Source organism: Symphalangus syndactylus, chromosome 4, assembly GCF_028878055.3.
Source record: "Symphalangus syndactylus isolate Jambi chromosome 4, NHGRI_mSymSyn1-v2.1_pri, whole genome shotgun sequence".
Lineage (NCBI taxonomy): Eukaryota > Metazoa > Chordata > Mammalia > Primates > Hylobatidae > Symphalangus > Symphalangus syndactylus.
Window position 1 is genome coordinate 72,935,914 of NC_072426.2, and position 16,271 is coordinate 72,952,184.

The following is a 16,271-nucleotide window of genomic DNA, read 5'->3' on the forward strand; positions in this document are numbered from 1 at the left end:
GAGCCACTGCGCCCGGCCCACTGCTATCTTAATGTTCAATATGTGGGCTTGCAAAGAAGCGTGGAATGAAACTGAAATAGTAAAAAGGTCTCCGTGTATCTGCATTATTGGTGAGTTTTCACTTGTATGTAAGCAATGGCGTGCACACACATGTAGCGCACACACAGTTTGTGTGTATATGTTATAAACACACATACAACCCATCTACCACTAAGTCCAAAGTTTCACCAAATTATTTCATTTGTGCTTTTCACATAAGGAAAAAGACAATTTATAGATTTGTCTCTATCTAAAATATAAACATCATTTTTTGGAGATATTTAATAATTAACTTACTTTCTCCAGAGTAAAGGGTAAAATTTCTTACTTCTATAAAATTTAAATGTGTTTTTCTTCTAATTGGAATGTGACAATGTATTTAAATATACTTTCTTTTCTAAATCTGCAACTACCTTTTTCAATGACATTATGAAGGAGGACTTACTAAGAAATAAAATTCCACTGATAATTTATTTCAGCTTTTAATATATTTTCTACTATAAAACCAAGCTGTCAAGACAGGAAAATATTACTAGCTTTGTTATTACAAAAACAAGTGAGAATTTTTAACTCACAAAGGATGAAAACACAAGACATTAATCTCACTGTACATACATTACAATAAACTGATTAGCTGTAGACTAATAAAACATTTAAGACTTCACACACACACACACACACACACACACACACACACGTACCTTGAAACAAGAAACACAGGACAATTTTAATCTTTGATATATGTTCATGAACAACAAGAGCAAGAACATCACTGATTTGAGTCTAATTGTTTTCCTGGTATACAATCACTATATAAGCAAGATCTAAAGCATATTGTGTTACTAAGGACATCTTTAGGCAAATATAAACATTCTGATTTAGGGCTTTTTCTCCCCACCCAAAACAATCTGCTTTAGCTATCAAGTAGTTTGGTTTGTTATCAATTTAACACATTCACAACAACAAATACAGAATTTCTACCACAAAATTCAGGTGAGAGGTTTTTAGACAGATCATACCAAAAAATACTTGTTCCCAAGGAAGGCAATCTGTAAATTATAAATGCAACCCTAAGAAAAAAAAATCCTGGTCACAAATCACTCACTTTCAAATATTGATGGAGAAATAAAAAGTGTACGTTCGGGGTGGAGAAATGTTGGCATGGAAGAGAGGAGAAAAGGTATGAAATGAGGAAAGTGTTATTTGCCACAGGAAATATTGGATTCAGTTGATTTTTAAAAATGAGGTATAAGAGTATGCCAGTAAATGCAAAAACAAAAAAATTAGAAACCAAAATGCACATTTCCAATGGAAAAATCTCTAAACCTCTTATAGTTTTATTAGACATTTCGTGTACAGAAGTTAATCTAGAAAAATACATTTTAAAAATCTTCAACAGACCATGCTCCCTGTAACAAAACCTTCCAAACCCTGTGTTTTATTATACAAAGCAATCTACATTAGTAGGTAAAAAGAAATTCTCGAATTTAGCAATGTCATTTTCCATCCAACATCCATCTAATTTACAGATGGGTTTCCACTATTCATACTGGAATTAGAATTCTGTAATAAATTTTTTCTAATGTTTTCTGTACATATTAAATAACCTAAAAGGTTTCTCTTGTAGTGCATGTGCCATTTAGCAAGTCTATTCAGTATTTTTCCAGTACCACTCTCATTACAGTGATTTGCCTGTAAATGTAGTTAATATCTAAAAGTGCACACAGTTAACTTTCCCAAATAATGAACTATTTCTGGAGGAAACCTAATATTCACAGAAAAGATTACCAATAACATGATTAGAAATGTAGGGTTAGAATGTACTCTGAGACTATACAACACAATTATATACACAAGCTAAAGGACATTAAGTCTTTAGCCTATATTTACATAAAATAATGTGTGTTTCCACAGGGTCATACCAATAACTCAGTATGGTACTAGATATAATTAGGATTGTTAGCTACAATTCAGTATAGCAAGACAGCCCTAAAATGCCCTGAACTGACTTAAGCTAACTAAAACTCCAGTATATCACAGTGTTTTAAGTAATATTAGTGTGCTGCCCAAACAAGCAACTAAGGTATCCAGTAAGGATGCTGTGTAACACAGTAAAAGACAGCAAGCCTTCATCAAGGGATTATTTTGGGGTTATAATGAATTTTGGCACTTAAGACTGCCACTGCATGCAGAAACCCCGAAAAAGAAATACACAGGTTTCAAAATGGATATACTTCATTTTGTTTAAAATGCCCAAGAGCCTTTTCAACATAACTGATAGTAAGTATTGTTCTATCACGTCATGAATCTTGAGAAGAAAGTACATTATCCAATTTCAAGGAAAAAAAATACAGTTTTCTTACCAAATTATCCAGTGTATATGACTGGTTAGAATTTTAAGTTTTGATTTTTACTGAAATTCAGAGTATGAAATGCAAACATTCAGAATAAAATGAATTTCATAATTACACGCAGTTATATCAACTTGCAACAAAGCAGCAAATATGAGGGCCTAACACACATCTTGACTCTCCCCTTCCCTTCTGATCCCTCAAAAAAAAAAGTGCAAAATCAAAGAGTCACTGCTTGGTCCAAAAAATAAAATACATTGTGTATAAACATTTGAAATCTGATGGAATCCAGCTTCTATTCCACAGGTTGTCTTCAGTTAGAATCAACGTCCGAAGATGGAACTCAGTTCCAGAAGAATTAATTCTACAATCTGATTCTGGTACACAGTATGAACTGCTATATTACCAGTCTCTTTTTCTGGTTTTAATAGAGTGGGACCAAAAACAATTGCTATACTCTGATAGGTCATTCGATTTTTCTCTCCATTTTCTATAACTCTGAAGGGAAAAAAAGAAATTGTTAAAAGAGAAAATAAGTGAGGGGGAAAATTCTTCAAATGGTATTATAAATCTAACAGTTTGCATTTTAAAAAGAGAAGTAATACTTATTTTCCTAAGGTGATGCATAACTATTTAACCAAGTAGAATTCTGTCTAAATGCCATGTGAAGCTTTCTTTTTGATAAACACAGCTGAAAGGTACAATTAAGCATACTCTAACAAACTTAAAATGTGTGATATTTTAGCTTAGTTTTTAAAATAGAACATTTAAGTATGAGTTACATTCAGGTAACAACGGCTGCTCCATTAAGTTGATGGGAAAAAAATTTCATTAGGGTGTGGAGATTAAACTTTCCATTTTACTCATTTTATGTTATTTCTTTAAAAAAAAAAAACGCTCTCTAGCTGGGATTTTTTGTTTTAGTATTCTAGTGTACTTTCTATCAGATGAAAGAACTCGGTTATTAAAGTGGCTATGTAGTAACCTAGAACCATGATGGTAACTTAATACACCTCAATTAATATCCAATCTCATCTTCATATTAACTTTAGCAACAATTTCTGAACACCTATATGCTAAGCATTACATAAATACTTCACATATAATACCTACTTTATTGTATTCTTCATAGCAAATTATTTACCCATGACAGACTGATACTAAAAGGAGTTGAGTAACTTTTTCAAGTTACAAAGACAGCAAGTAGCATAGATGGGATCCAAACCTGGGTCTGAGTGACCCTGGCCCCACAGGCCTTCCTGCTTCCCCTTGTGCTATACCACATCCCATGACTGGGCAGTCCTCCTACCTTCTGAGATGTCGGAAAAGAATCTGCATTGTATCCTGGTTTGGCTTTGGCAACTGTCTAATTAGATCCTTAACAGCAGCGACTCTCTGTCTTGGTTCTTGCTCTGAAAAAAGATAATAACCAGATATTTTACAGCAAATTCTTATGAAACTGAAAGCAATGTCACAGTTTGGAAGCTGATATTTGGTAATACACAGTGACATCTGGTGGTCACATTTAAAGTGTTTGGAGTAAAACAATCTGTTGAAAATACTTGCTTAAAGTAAGATAAAAAAAATTGGGTGGCTTAATCTGTGCAAAGAATTTTCAGTATCTAGAAAAAACTGAGTAGAATTACATACTTACTAATTGCATTAACAAAATCATTAAAACGATTAAATGTAAAAAGAGGTTCTGGTAATTCTCGAAAAAACATTTTGAGGGCTCCAGTAATGACATGAATATCTTCCCATTTACTGTCATTCAAGTCCAATTTCTCATCTGAAAAACAGCAGGAATTGGACATTTTAAAAAATTATTTTAAGCCAGTTCAAAAAGTTATAAGTGATGCATCTGAATAACAACAGTAAATATAATCTTACCATGATTGACTGCAAACCTTAGTTTCTGGATCACTGCGAGGTTGCCACTTACTCTGTATATCCCATCAACATCCAAACCTAAGAGACAATAATAATTTGTGTGTGTGTGTTTAAAGTACTTGTTTGCCTCTTCTGAACACGTTTGCATGTGTCAGAATTCTCACTCACTAGCATTAGCCTAAAATCAAATGGGCAAATATTCTTTCTCTAAATGGCTTCTGGTAGATGCTTGGCAGGGGAGAGAGATGGAGATTCACTCTGAATTCTGTTTAATAAACAGCAGTAATTCTACTCTGCTCATCATATAGACTGTGAATCAGCTCAAGGAAATGGTTTCATTCATCTTAAAACACTAACAATTTCAAATTTCTGAAAACATCTGGGGATAATTCAAAATTAAAGGAAGTTAGCAGGTAAAATCAGCCCATGCATATTTTGCACACCATTTTATAATGTAAATGCACATATTGTAAAAACTTTATTGAAAGCATCTGTCATATTGTCTGTAATAAGTAAACTTAATATAACCACTAAACTAATGGTTCTATAAAAACAATACATAATTTGCTATACTTTATTATTTTCTTTTATATGTGAAACAGAATCATCTGAAATTCATACAATTCAGCCCCGAAATTTCAGGTATTCATTAAATGATAATAGTGTACAAATTTACTAAAGCACATTATCGAATGTACTATTCATTTAGCTTCAAATTAAGACAATAGTGTGGTACCCCTACTGCCATGTTGACAAGAGGAGTCAATGGGACAAGAGATCTGTAACTGGCAGAAATTACAAATTGAATTATGTGTTTTAATTGTACAAATTTTTTTTCATGATATACAGAGATAAGTTAATGTGATTACAATATACTACTAATGTATATAAAAGTAGTATAAATATTATAGCTATGTTTAAATTAACCACAATAGAAATTAGTTTTGTCCTATTTTACAGGAAATGACATAAAAATTTTTATCTCATGAGATATTTGTGGTTGACTTAACCGTTTAAAATGTCATCTGATTTTTAGAACGGAAGAAACTTAGTAAACACAATCTCCTCAGATCTCACACATTGTCAAATTATTTCTTAAAAACAAGCTCAATTTCACAATTACTACCTTCTTCATTTTAAGCAAATGCTTAAATGAAATGGCTTCAAAGAATAGCATACACTTAATTAACTGTGAGTACCAAACATTCAGTAGATGCCTGGAGAGGTCTTAATTTGAAACAGGTGTAAACATGTAAGTGTTTTGTAAACAAAATTATTTTCTTAACATCTTAGGACTATAAGGAACTTTTGGTTGCACCACTCAAAATCATAAAAATTCTAAGAATTTTGATGGCAAAACAAGAAGCTGGTTTGCTTAATGTTAAAAAAAAAAATCAAAATCCTTCTCTTACCATGTTCTTCAACATGTTCAATACATAACTTCACAAACTTTGGTACTGTGCCATTCTCTCTCTGACACAGATTAGCAAGATTGGATCCAAATACCTGATCTGAAAAAGATTTATTTTTAAAAAGTCAATCACCTTGCTGAAATTCAGTTCACGAAATGGCTAACCATTCAGAGTACAACAGAAACATCCGGTGTAACCAAATATTGTTTAACATGGCCCTATGCCTTATGCAATATGCATCTTGCCTACTTCTTCATTTTCACTTCAAACAATTTGTTTCCAAACTCATACACACCCTCACTCACTCTTGGCTGAAAATTCTTTGTACTTTCTACTGCTTTTGCAGAAAGCAATTTTCCACCCAATTTGGCTCCTTCTTATCACTCCTGGTCTCAGCTAAAATGTCACCTACTTTAATAACCCCTCTGACCATCTTTACCTAAGAGAACCCAGTTCTAGACACATTCTATTTTATTACTGTGTTAGATTCACAGCATTTGTTACTATTTCACATTATCTTGTTTACTTCCCACTTGAGTGTAAGTTTCATGAGGGCAAGGACCAAGGACCATGTAGTTCCTGAACACCAAAGGTACTCATAGCACCTAGGCTTGTGCCTAGCACTTAGTAAATACTCGATTATTTTTAAAACTATTAAAATAAGCATATGCCCGCCCATCACATACCAACATTTGATTTCACAAAATACATTTCAAATACTCTTCTATTAATCTTTCAATCCAACAGTTTTGAAATTCCATATTAGTGGTAAACGTTCAGGAAAACAATTTGAAGTGATGAATAAGGACATAAAGTGACAACAGTTTATATTTCTCAGGGAAAAGGCCTGGTGAACAAATTAGCAACAGTTTCTATTCACTTATTTGCCAGGCTTTTTATTTTTTTTTAAGTTTTTAAAGACTCTAAACTCATCATACAAATTCATATGCTTTATTGGAGAGTACCTGTTATCCACAACTCTTAAAGTTGACAATTTGAATTACTTAATTAGCTAGTCTCTTCCTAGAAGTCTTAAATACCTTTCTAATTCCTGTGTTCAAGCGATCCTCCCACTCAGCCTCCTAAGTAGCTAGGACTACAGGTGTGTGCCACCATACCCAACTAATTTTTTGTAGAGAGAGGGTCTCTCTATGTTACCCAATCTGGTCTTGAGTTCCTGGACTCAAGGAATCCTCCTGCCTCCCAAAGTGGGGGGTTTATAGATGTGAGCCACTGCACCTGGCCTTAAATACCTTCTTAATAAAATTTGCTTGCGTGTTTTAATGCAGATGCTTCACAAACAGACGGTCTTTGTTAGAAACTTCATAATAATCAGAGACAGAGATATAACATTATAGACTATATTATCTTTACTTTTATTTACGAATAAATGCCACTGTTTTAAGTCAGGTATTAGAAAATTTTACCTTTGGAATTAAACACGCTCGTAAGAACTACATACACAAGTAATGTGATTTTTTTAAAGAATATTTTCCTATAAAAAAAGATTCTGTTAGTCCATTATAATGTTTATAAATGAAATAACAAGCAAATAAATTAGTTAGAAAAAAACACCTTATGCTAATTTTTCAATTACCTTAAATGACAGCCAAAGGTAAAAATTATTTGTTCATTTTTTTCTTTGTATTGTTAGTGATATTCAAAATTTCTTATTTCTTGTGATCTTTGCATCTCAAAACTAAACTTTTCATTGTCACAATTTCTAAAAGTCTGCCACCCATCACATCCATGTAGTTCCTCTGAAACAGGCTTTCTAAAAGTTTAGTTTTTTATGTCTGTCCACTGCTTTAGTTAAAATAAACTTTAAAAAAAACTATTTTAATTACTTAATGTCTTTTAATCACTGTACTTGAATACTTGAATAAAGAAGAATATTCTTACTGTTTGAAAATGTTTGTTTTTAATTTGAAACATTTTATTTATGATGTAGGCCAACATTCATTATTATCAACAATACTTCTCCTACCAACCTTTAATATAACCTTTTTCACGAACAGCTTGCAAAGTGGGGCGTCGTGTAAGAAACTTCTTTAAGTTTTTCTTGGTTTTTTTCTGTTCTGAAGAATCTATGCTAGATACTTTAAAAGCTTAAGACAAAAAGACAGGTAATAAGCATTTGTAAAAATAAAGTTTTTTTGATACAAGTTTTTCCAGCTAGCATGCAAAACATATTAACCTCATATGTCAAGATCATAGTACAATTCAGTTATTTTAACTTTAATGTGGTTTAAGGACAAGATGTGAAGAATTACATTAACACAGACCCCATTTCAAAGTTATAAACCAAATAAAACATTTCATTTTTATCACTAAAAACAGATGACAACCGTACCTTCTATGGTATATCTGCCAAGACATCCCTAATTTACTCTAACATATTCATTATTTCATAAATGATTAACTACTTATCTTTATTGATTCTCCATCAGTTTTAGAAGGTAAAATGACCACCAAAAAGTAAAAATACATAAAATACACAACAAACAAAACAATCCCTATCTTCACCGAACAAGAAAACTGGAGATACACACAGATATATATAGATATAAATATAGACATATAACCATCATAACTATTATACTTGTATTTTAAGCTAACTTCTATCATAATTATTTGTACTCTTGAGCTACAAATGGGACTACACGGAAAATGTCCTCCATTGCCTTTAGTCTTGATTTTTCTGTTATAGTAACAAAAATTCAAAAGGTATATTTCTTGAAAATAATTCTATTTGGGGAAAGTTGAGAGCACGAAGAATCTATAATATAGAATAAAAAATAATCACATTTTTATGTCAAACTGCTACCTGTTGACAATGTCAGTAATAGGCCTAAAGTTCATTAGAAATACAGAAAAGTAGTACTGATTTTCTAATCATTCAGTTAATATGAAGGCCAAAAAGTTCTCAGTTAAACATGTGGATTTGTTAAAATAGACTGAACAAAGTACCAAGTCACAAAGCTAATGGCCTATTTAAGCAATGTAATTCACAAAGGGCCAACATTAGAAAATGTTTTTCTTAAAGCTGCTGGCTTTTGCTATGCTCCTTTCTGTAGTAAGATCTGGAGATGGGAATGCATGCATCTGTTTACATGCACAGACACATCCTCGTCCAGAGACGGATGCCTGTGTCCAGTAGGAAATTATGGTATATATTCCATGACTTTTGACTTCTTAAAGTATAAGATTCTATGTAGAATCTTAAACAGTAAGTATATATTTTTAAATCAATGAAGTTCAGCTTCCTAGAGGCCTCAACAGAAATGCACTATACTTCTCTGAAAGTAGCACAATACCTTAAAATTAATGTGATGCCATAGGATGCATACTATGGAGGCTGAAAAACAACAATAACGAGTTAACAAGAAGAAAGAGTGCTGACACACTGAGACTGCACTTGGTTAACTGCATAGCCTTTTTGTAACATTAGACATTCCATTCAGCTTTTATATATGTATTTAAAACCTTCAAAAAGCTAAGAGAACAAGCACAAATCCTTAGCAAAACAGGGAAAGGACAACTTACAACGAAGCTTTTTGGGATCCTTTTGTTCCTTTTCTTTATCATGCTTTTCTATTCCTGGTGAATCCGGTATCTCCTCTTCAATTCCTTCATCAGTTTCTACTGCCTATTGGTTAGATATTTCCCAAACACATATTACACTTCTAGTATTACTATAGTTGGAATGGCATAATTCTCACAATGACTATGGTAAATGACTCTTCCAAACAATTTTAGGAAACCAATTAGTATAAAGTATGTATGACTTAGATATTTGATACTTTTTTTCTCCCTAGATAACATCAATTTTGATTTTTTTAAAAAAGAAATTATTGCTGAAAATTCACAGGATAATGGTAAGTTTACACTGATGATGAGGCTATCTTGCCTCATTTTAATCAACTGCACATTAGTGACACTAACAGTTAAAAGGTTAAGGCTATAATCTATGGTGAAAAACACAGTAGAGCTACATTCTCTGACAACAGTATAAGACTTCTACACACGGACCTGACAAGAATATTACCCTGTAACAACAGGACAAGACTCATACTTCAGATTCATGGTTGTCAACTGAAAGAAATTCTAGAGCAGCTAGGCGTGGTGGCTCACACCTGTAATCCCAGCAAAGACTCTGGGAGGCCGAGGCAGGTGAATCACCTGAGGTTATGAGATTGAGACCAGCCTGGCCAACATCATGAAACCCCCTGCCTCTACTAAAAATACAAAAATTAGCCGGGCATGGTGGCACACGCCTGTAGTCCCAGCGACTTGGGAGGCTGAGGCAGGAGAATTGCGTGAACCTGGGAGGCAAAGGTTGCAGTGAGCCAAGATCACGCCATTGTAGTCTAGCCTGGGTGAGAGAGTAAGACTCCGTCTCAAAAAAAAAAAAAAAAAAAAAAAAGAAAGAAAGAAAAGAAAAATCCTAGAGCTCACCTATAACTAAGGTCGCTTGCACAGATTAAAGAATGACTCAGTTCTCAAAGCTAAAAACCTTTGCTCTGCCTTCACATGGAGATCTTTACTCCACCTGGAATTTATTTTTGTGGATGGTTTAAGGAAGGGTTCCAGTTTTTTTCTTGGATTCCCAGCTGCACCAGCACTATCTGCTTCCTCTATAGTGCTCTCTCTGACATAAAGTGTCCACAGGTATGTGAGTCTGTTTCTAGGTTCTTTATTCTGTTTCACAGGTATGTATGCCTGTCCCTGCATGGATACCGCACTTTATTAATGAATATGGCTTTTTAAAGACTTGACATATGATAGTGCAAGTCCTTTTACTTTCTTCTTCAAGAGTGTCTTAGGTATTCTCAGCTTTTTGCATTTCTATATAAATTTTAGAATAAGCTTGTGAAGTTCTACCAGAAAAACTACTGGGATTTTAAATGAGATTCAAAAATCTCAAATCTATAAATCATTTGGAAGAAAATTATATCTTTACATTATTGAATCTTTAAACGCATGAACAGAATATGCTTCTCATTTAATTAGGTTTTCTTCAGTGTCTCTCAATAAAGAGTTGTAATTTTCCCTGCAAAGTTCTTGCACCTCTTGCTACATTTAGTCCTTGGTATCTTCTGACACTTTGGAAACAGTATATATTTTTAAATTTCTTAATCAAAAATATAGGCCAGGTGCAGTGACTCCACGCCTGTAATTCCAGCACTTTGGGAGGCCAAGGCTAGCAGATTACTTGAGGTCAGGAATTGGAGACCAGCCGGGACAACATGGTGAAACCTCATCTCTACTAAAAATACAAAAACTTAGGCAGGTGTGGTGGTGGGTGCCTGTTATCCCAGCTACTTGGGAGGCTGAGACAGGAGAATCACTTGAATCCGGGAGACAGAGGTTGCCATGAGCTAACACCATTGTACTCTAGCCTGGGTGACAGAGCAAGACTGTCTCAAAGAAAGAAACGTGTGTGTGTGTGTGTGTGTGTGTGTGTGTGTGTGTGTGTTTGTGTGTGTGTATAAAATCATCTCTCTTCACTTGGCTTATTCCCTGAGCCTGTAGGTCTCAATTGAAAAACAAAACAAAACAGAAATCCACTTTCTCTGCAAGGCCTTCCCTAACTAATACACTAGGTTTGCCCCTACTTAATCGGTGTTTTTATAGAATGCTGTACATCCCTACCATCATAACACTCATCACATTTCATTTTATTAACTGTTATCTGTCTTGAATAATCATCTGTCTGTGGCTACAATCTCAGCCTAGTAAAGTGCGGTATCTGACTGTGTGCTGCTATGTCCCCAGTGCGTAAGGCATTCACATATTTGTTAAATGAATGCACACATACTTGCTTTCAAGAGACAGTGAACAGACTACTGTGACTAGAGATGAAAGTCCATATTGGGTAAAATAAAAGGTGCATTTTGAAAATATAGATTGGGCCTACACCGTTGAATTTTAATGAATCACAGAAAGTTTCTGAGCAGTAGGGGATTAGAAAATTGACATTAGGAAGTTTCATATGGCAATGGCATTAAGGATGAATCAGCGATAGTTGGGATTAAATAAGGAAAAAACTGTTTAGGAGGTTACTCTTATTTTGGTATTAAGATATAAAGGCCTGCCCTCATGGCTTCAGGAATAAACGGAAAAGAAAGGACAAGATTCAGAAATATGCAATATTACAAACTACAAAGGAAGAATTTATATATAGCTTCATAACTAATTTGCTAGAAGAGGTAAAGTTCTCTTTTACTTCCCATCAGTAGTATCTTTCATTTCTGTCATTAATATAATATGATCCTCAATGAAGAGCCATGTCCCCATATGGTGAAAGGTGAAAAGGAGAATACAGAGTATAAAAAAGTGCAAGCCAGGCACAGTGATGCACACTTGTAGTCCCAGCTACTTGGGAGGCTGAATGGGAGGATCGCTGGAGCCCAGGAGTTCAAGGCTGCAGTGAGCTATGACTGTGCCACTGCTCCAGCCTGGGTGATGGCGAGACCCTGTTTCAAAAAAAAAAGTACAGCTCCCAGCTGCTTACTAACGTTCTTACTAACATACCTGCAGAATATAAACCCAGGATTCTTTTTGGTTGTTGTATATGAAGAAGAAGAAATATACTAGGAACACACAGGTACTGAACAGCTTGGAGGGGAGGGGCGGAAAAACTAGAGAACTGTCACTAGAAAAGAAAAAGTGCTAATGAAGAGACTGCAGCTTCTTTCATTTCCTAAGCTCACCTCAGACTTCTTCCACCAAATAGTATTATTTCCAACTCATTCAGTTATTGAATAAATACTATGTACTAAGCACCATTTACCCCTTCTTTTTGAACTATTTCTTTTCAGCCAATGCCTGATGTGAACATTATTTCAAATCCACTGGTAGCAAACATCACATAAGTGAGAATGTTAAATCATTCACCAGCCCTGGGGGGCTGCTAAATTGACCATTGTTTTTTCCATCTCTGTCAAACATATATAAAGTGTCTTTTCACATATAGATTGCAATCCGGATATCCAATAAGCAATTAAAAAAAGAAAAAAAAACAGCTCTGAAGTAAAAATTTTACCTAAGTCAAAGACATACCTGATTATTGATTGTACTACTAAGAACTTTAAACCAATCATTAATAACAGTGTCATTGTCGGACTGAATTAGCAGTTCTGTTCCTTGACGAGTTTTCAGCTTTAGAGAAAAGCAGGGAGCAAAAAGAGTATGGTTGGTTTGTGCTTTCAGCAAAATACATGAATACCTTTAATTCAAAGTTAACAAAACCACCAAGAGTAGCTGCCATATATTATGTAACAATGATGCAAGGTTAAAGTACTACACAGCTATGGAACACCTTTTTGGTTTACAATAATATCAGTTGAATAAAAAAACATAAAGTTGTTTCTCATAATAAATTCTCATAAAAATCTAATAATTTAGGATCCCAAACACCATCACACAAATGCCATAAAACCTGCTGAAACTAGTACATTTATCACTTAAAAATCCGTTCAAGTATCAAAGTGGTGCATTCTAAATTAGAATAAAGAAATAAAATCTATGACATTTTTACACAACCTGAGAAATTTTTTTCTGTCTCTCTGGCTAAAAAATACAGAAGAAAGAATATATAAAGACTTTCAATATTTCCTACTTTGTAGGTAAATATAATGGCTTAGTACAAAGAGCAGCCATAAACGTCACGCCCCCTTTTGGGCGGAAGTATTACTAAATTAAGTGTCAGATCATGAGCTGAAGTAAGAATACTATGTATTATTCTATATGAAGGCAATAACTAATTTATGTACAATCTCTGTTTTGCAAAATTTCTTACACTTAAGTGAGGAAGAATTTTGACACATTTGTGGAAAGCAGTCCTCCCATTTTCCGATTAAAAACTGATTTTTTTTCCCTAGAGGAAGATATGGCAATGCTTCCCAAACAACATTCTGAAAGACATATTCCTCAAACATAGTTTCACAAATAATGTTTTAAAAAGGTCCCCTCAAAAAATAAATTTTTGAAAAAGGTATATAATATTAACTGGGAAAATACTGGATTGAAAAAAATCTAACTAGATTCTGTCCTTCAAGATGTCGCAGGCTTTTGATATTCTAGGGTGCACTGTGATTTTCTAAGACAGGAATAAAATATACACTGCTTCCCAAATTTATTTGACCATGAAACCATTTTTATTGTTGATTTACCTTTTGAAACTACAAGGCTAATTCAGGAAATAGTGACTTCTTTCATGTACTTTTCTAGTGTTGGTCAAGCCAGTTTACCAATATTGAATGCCTACTGCACATAAGATACTCTGTTCTGTTATAGGTTCTTATTTAAAGGAAAAACATAGTCTGTCTACTTAAGGGAAAAAGAAAAAAAATTGTAATTATCTAATGAGAGAAATAATTGACAAATGATAACCCAAGCATACTAAAATATTATTTTTAAATATTTATTTTTAAATAAATATTTATTGTTATAAATAAAGAAGTAGCCTCATTGTTATGGTGATGCTCGTCATGAGTCTTGGAAGAAAGGGAGCATTTGGTACGGAGAGATTGGCATGGGTTGGTGCTCGAGGCAGAACAATAAAGAGTAAACATCAGACAGACCGGAAAACCTGGGGTCCACTTGGAAAACAGCAATTAAACCAATCTGTCTACACAACAAAACAGGAAAGGCCTGAGACATGAGACTACAAAAAGAGGCTGGGATCTGGAAGGCTGTCCACAAAATCAGTCTTGGATCTCTGTAACCACACCCTTCTGGAATGGGACAGATATTGTTGCTCTTCTGTCAATAGGCTGCCTCTCTTCCCACAGCTCTGAATACTTGGCTAGCCTCCTGAACAGTCTTAACCAATGAATACTCTGAAAGTAATGTGTGACTTCCAAATCTAGGCCCTGAGAAGCCCTGCAGGTTCCACCCTCACCCTCTTGGAACCCTGAGGCCGTCATTTGATGCAGCCTGGGGTAGCTCCCTTGAGAATGAGAGATCTTGTGGACAAGGAGGCCTAGCCAACAGCTGGCACCAATACTAGCCATGAGGTCACTTTAGATCATCCAGTTCCAATCAAGCCACTAGATGACTGAAGTCTCATGAATAGTCCTAAGTGAGATTAGAAGAAAAATCACCCCGCTCAGCCCAGGCCAGGCTAAACAAACAAAATGGTTCTTTTGTTAAACCACTAAGTTTTGAGGTGGTCTCTTATGCAGCAATAAGTAACTAATACAGATCATATATTACTGGGGAGGGTTTTAAAAGATAAAATGGAAAGATTTAAAAAAAAAAAAAAAAAAAGACTTTATTTTTTAGACCACTTTTTGGTTCCAGCAAAATTGAGAAGATATAGAGATATCCCATACACCCCCTGCCCACCCCCACACACAGCCTCCCCATTATCAACATTCCCCTTAATTTACTTTTTAATATTAGATTTGCTAAGTAAAGGGAACCACATCCTTTTTATTATTGCTGGGAAAAGATAGGATTTGTGAAACAAAGGCTTATAATATACAGTCTGAGTTCAAACAACTTATATAAATAAAGCCAGTTTTTACACCAGCTTTTTCTTAAATTACAATACCATCTAACTTAATCACCAACTTTGCCTTAACTAGTCACAATGACTATTTCCCAAAATAGCTCAAAAAACAGAACATCCAATTACTACAGTTTAGAATGTGTTATACTTAGAAAAAAATGTATTACCTCAAATACATTCTTTTTGCTGGATTTATCCTTTGAAGCCATCTCAATTGTTGCCCCCTTGAGGTCCACTGTGAACTCTGGTTTGGACTGATTACTGCCGAACTTCATTTTTGGAAAAGAAAAAAAAACCTTCATGTGATATTCACATATATTTGTATTCAAAAATAATTAAGAACAATTTCATATTAACAATAAATCAAATAGATTTTCTCAAATTCTTCTTTTGCTCTATTATAAAATAACAATTTCTACTTTAAAATTGAAAAATATCTAGAATATGTGAATACACAATTCATAGAAAACAAACTAAAATGACTCAACTTCCATCATAATATAAAATATATATATATATATATATGAAAAGCCAAACTGAAATTTTTTTTACCCATCAGAGTGGGAAAAAATTTTTTCAAAACTATGTTGGTGAGGCTATAGACTAAAAAGGCCTCATATGCAAGTGGGATATAAATTGGAACTACTCCTAGAAAAGAAAAATTGGTAATGCTATATTTGCAAATTTACAAATGCATGTATACTTTGGCTTGGCAGTTCTGTATCTTGGAATTTATCCTAGACTATACACAACTATGTAAAATGCTATGTACACAAAGGCAATACTCTTATATATGTAATAAACAGTATCAAGTAAATAACAAGCGCATTTTCCACCTAAAAAACATTCTCTAAACCTGATTTTGTGCTTTCAGAAGTATTTCCTTATTGAGTAGCTATGCTGTTAGCAACAACTGGTGGAAACAGAAAACACTAAGTCTCATGTTCTTTTATCTGTCAGAAACTGTAACTAGAGACAGATGCTATAAAGCTTCAGCAATTTAATGAGGAACTATGAAAAGAATGGGAAGACAGTTGTTACGGGTAGGTTCAGAAGTAC

General features: G+C 34.0%; 1 protein-coding gene across 17 annotated transcripts in view; it reads right to left on the reverse strand.

Annotated features, from left to right (window-relative positions):
* Positions 1 to 1,341: 1,341 nt before the first annotated feature.
* The window catches only part of ARHGAP12 (Rho GTPase activating protein 12), a 135,835-nt gene continuing 120,905 nt past the window's right edge, over positions 1,342 to 16,271 (reverse strand). For all 17 annotated transcript variants that reach the window (XM_063637343.1, XM_063637349.1, XM_063637346.1 and 14 more), the window contains 9 exons: positions 15,380 to 15,481; positions 12,758 to 12,856; positions 9,239 to 9,341; positions 7,684 to 7,800; positions 5,693 to 5,791; positions 4,281 to 4,358; positions 4,045 to 4,179; positions 3,700 to 3,802; positions 1,342 to 2,888 (listed from right to left, as the gene is read on the reverse strand). In XM_063637343.1, coding sequence (XP_063493413.1) covers positions 2,714 to 2,888; positions 3,700 to 3,802; positions 4,045 to 4,179; positions 4,281 to 4,358; positions 5,693 to 5,791; positions 7,684 to 7,800; positions 9,239 to 9,341; positions 12,758 to 12,856; positions 15,380 to 15,481 — 1,011 coding nt within the window. In that variant the 3' untranslated portion in view covers positions 1,342 to 2,713. The remainder of the gene's footprint in view (positions 2,889 to 3,699; positions 3,803 to 4,044; positions 4,180 to 4,280; positions 4,359 to 5,692; positions 5,792 to 7,683; positions 7,801 to 9,238; positions 9,342 to 12,757; positions 12,857 to 15,379; positions 15,482 to 16,271) is intronic.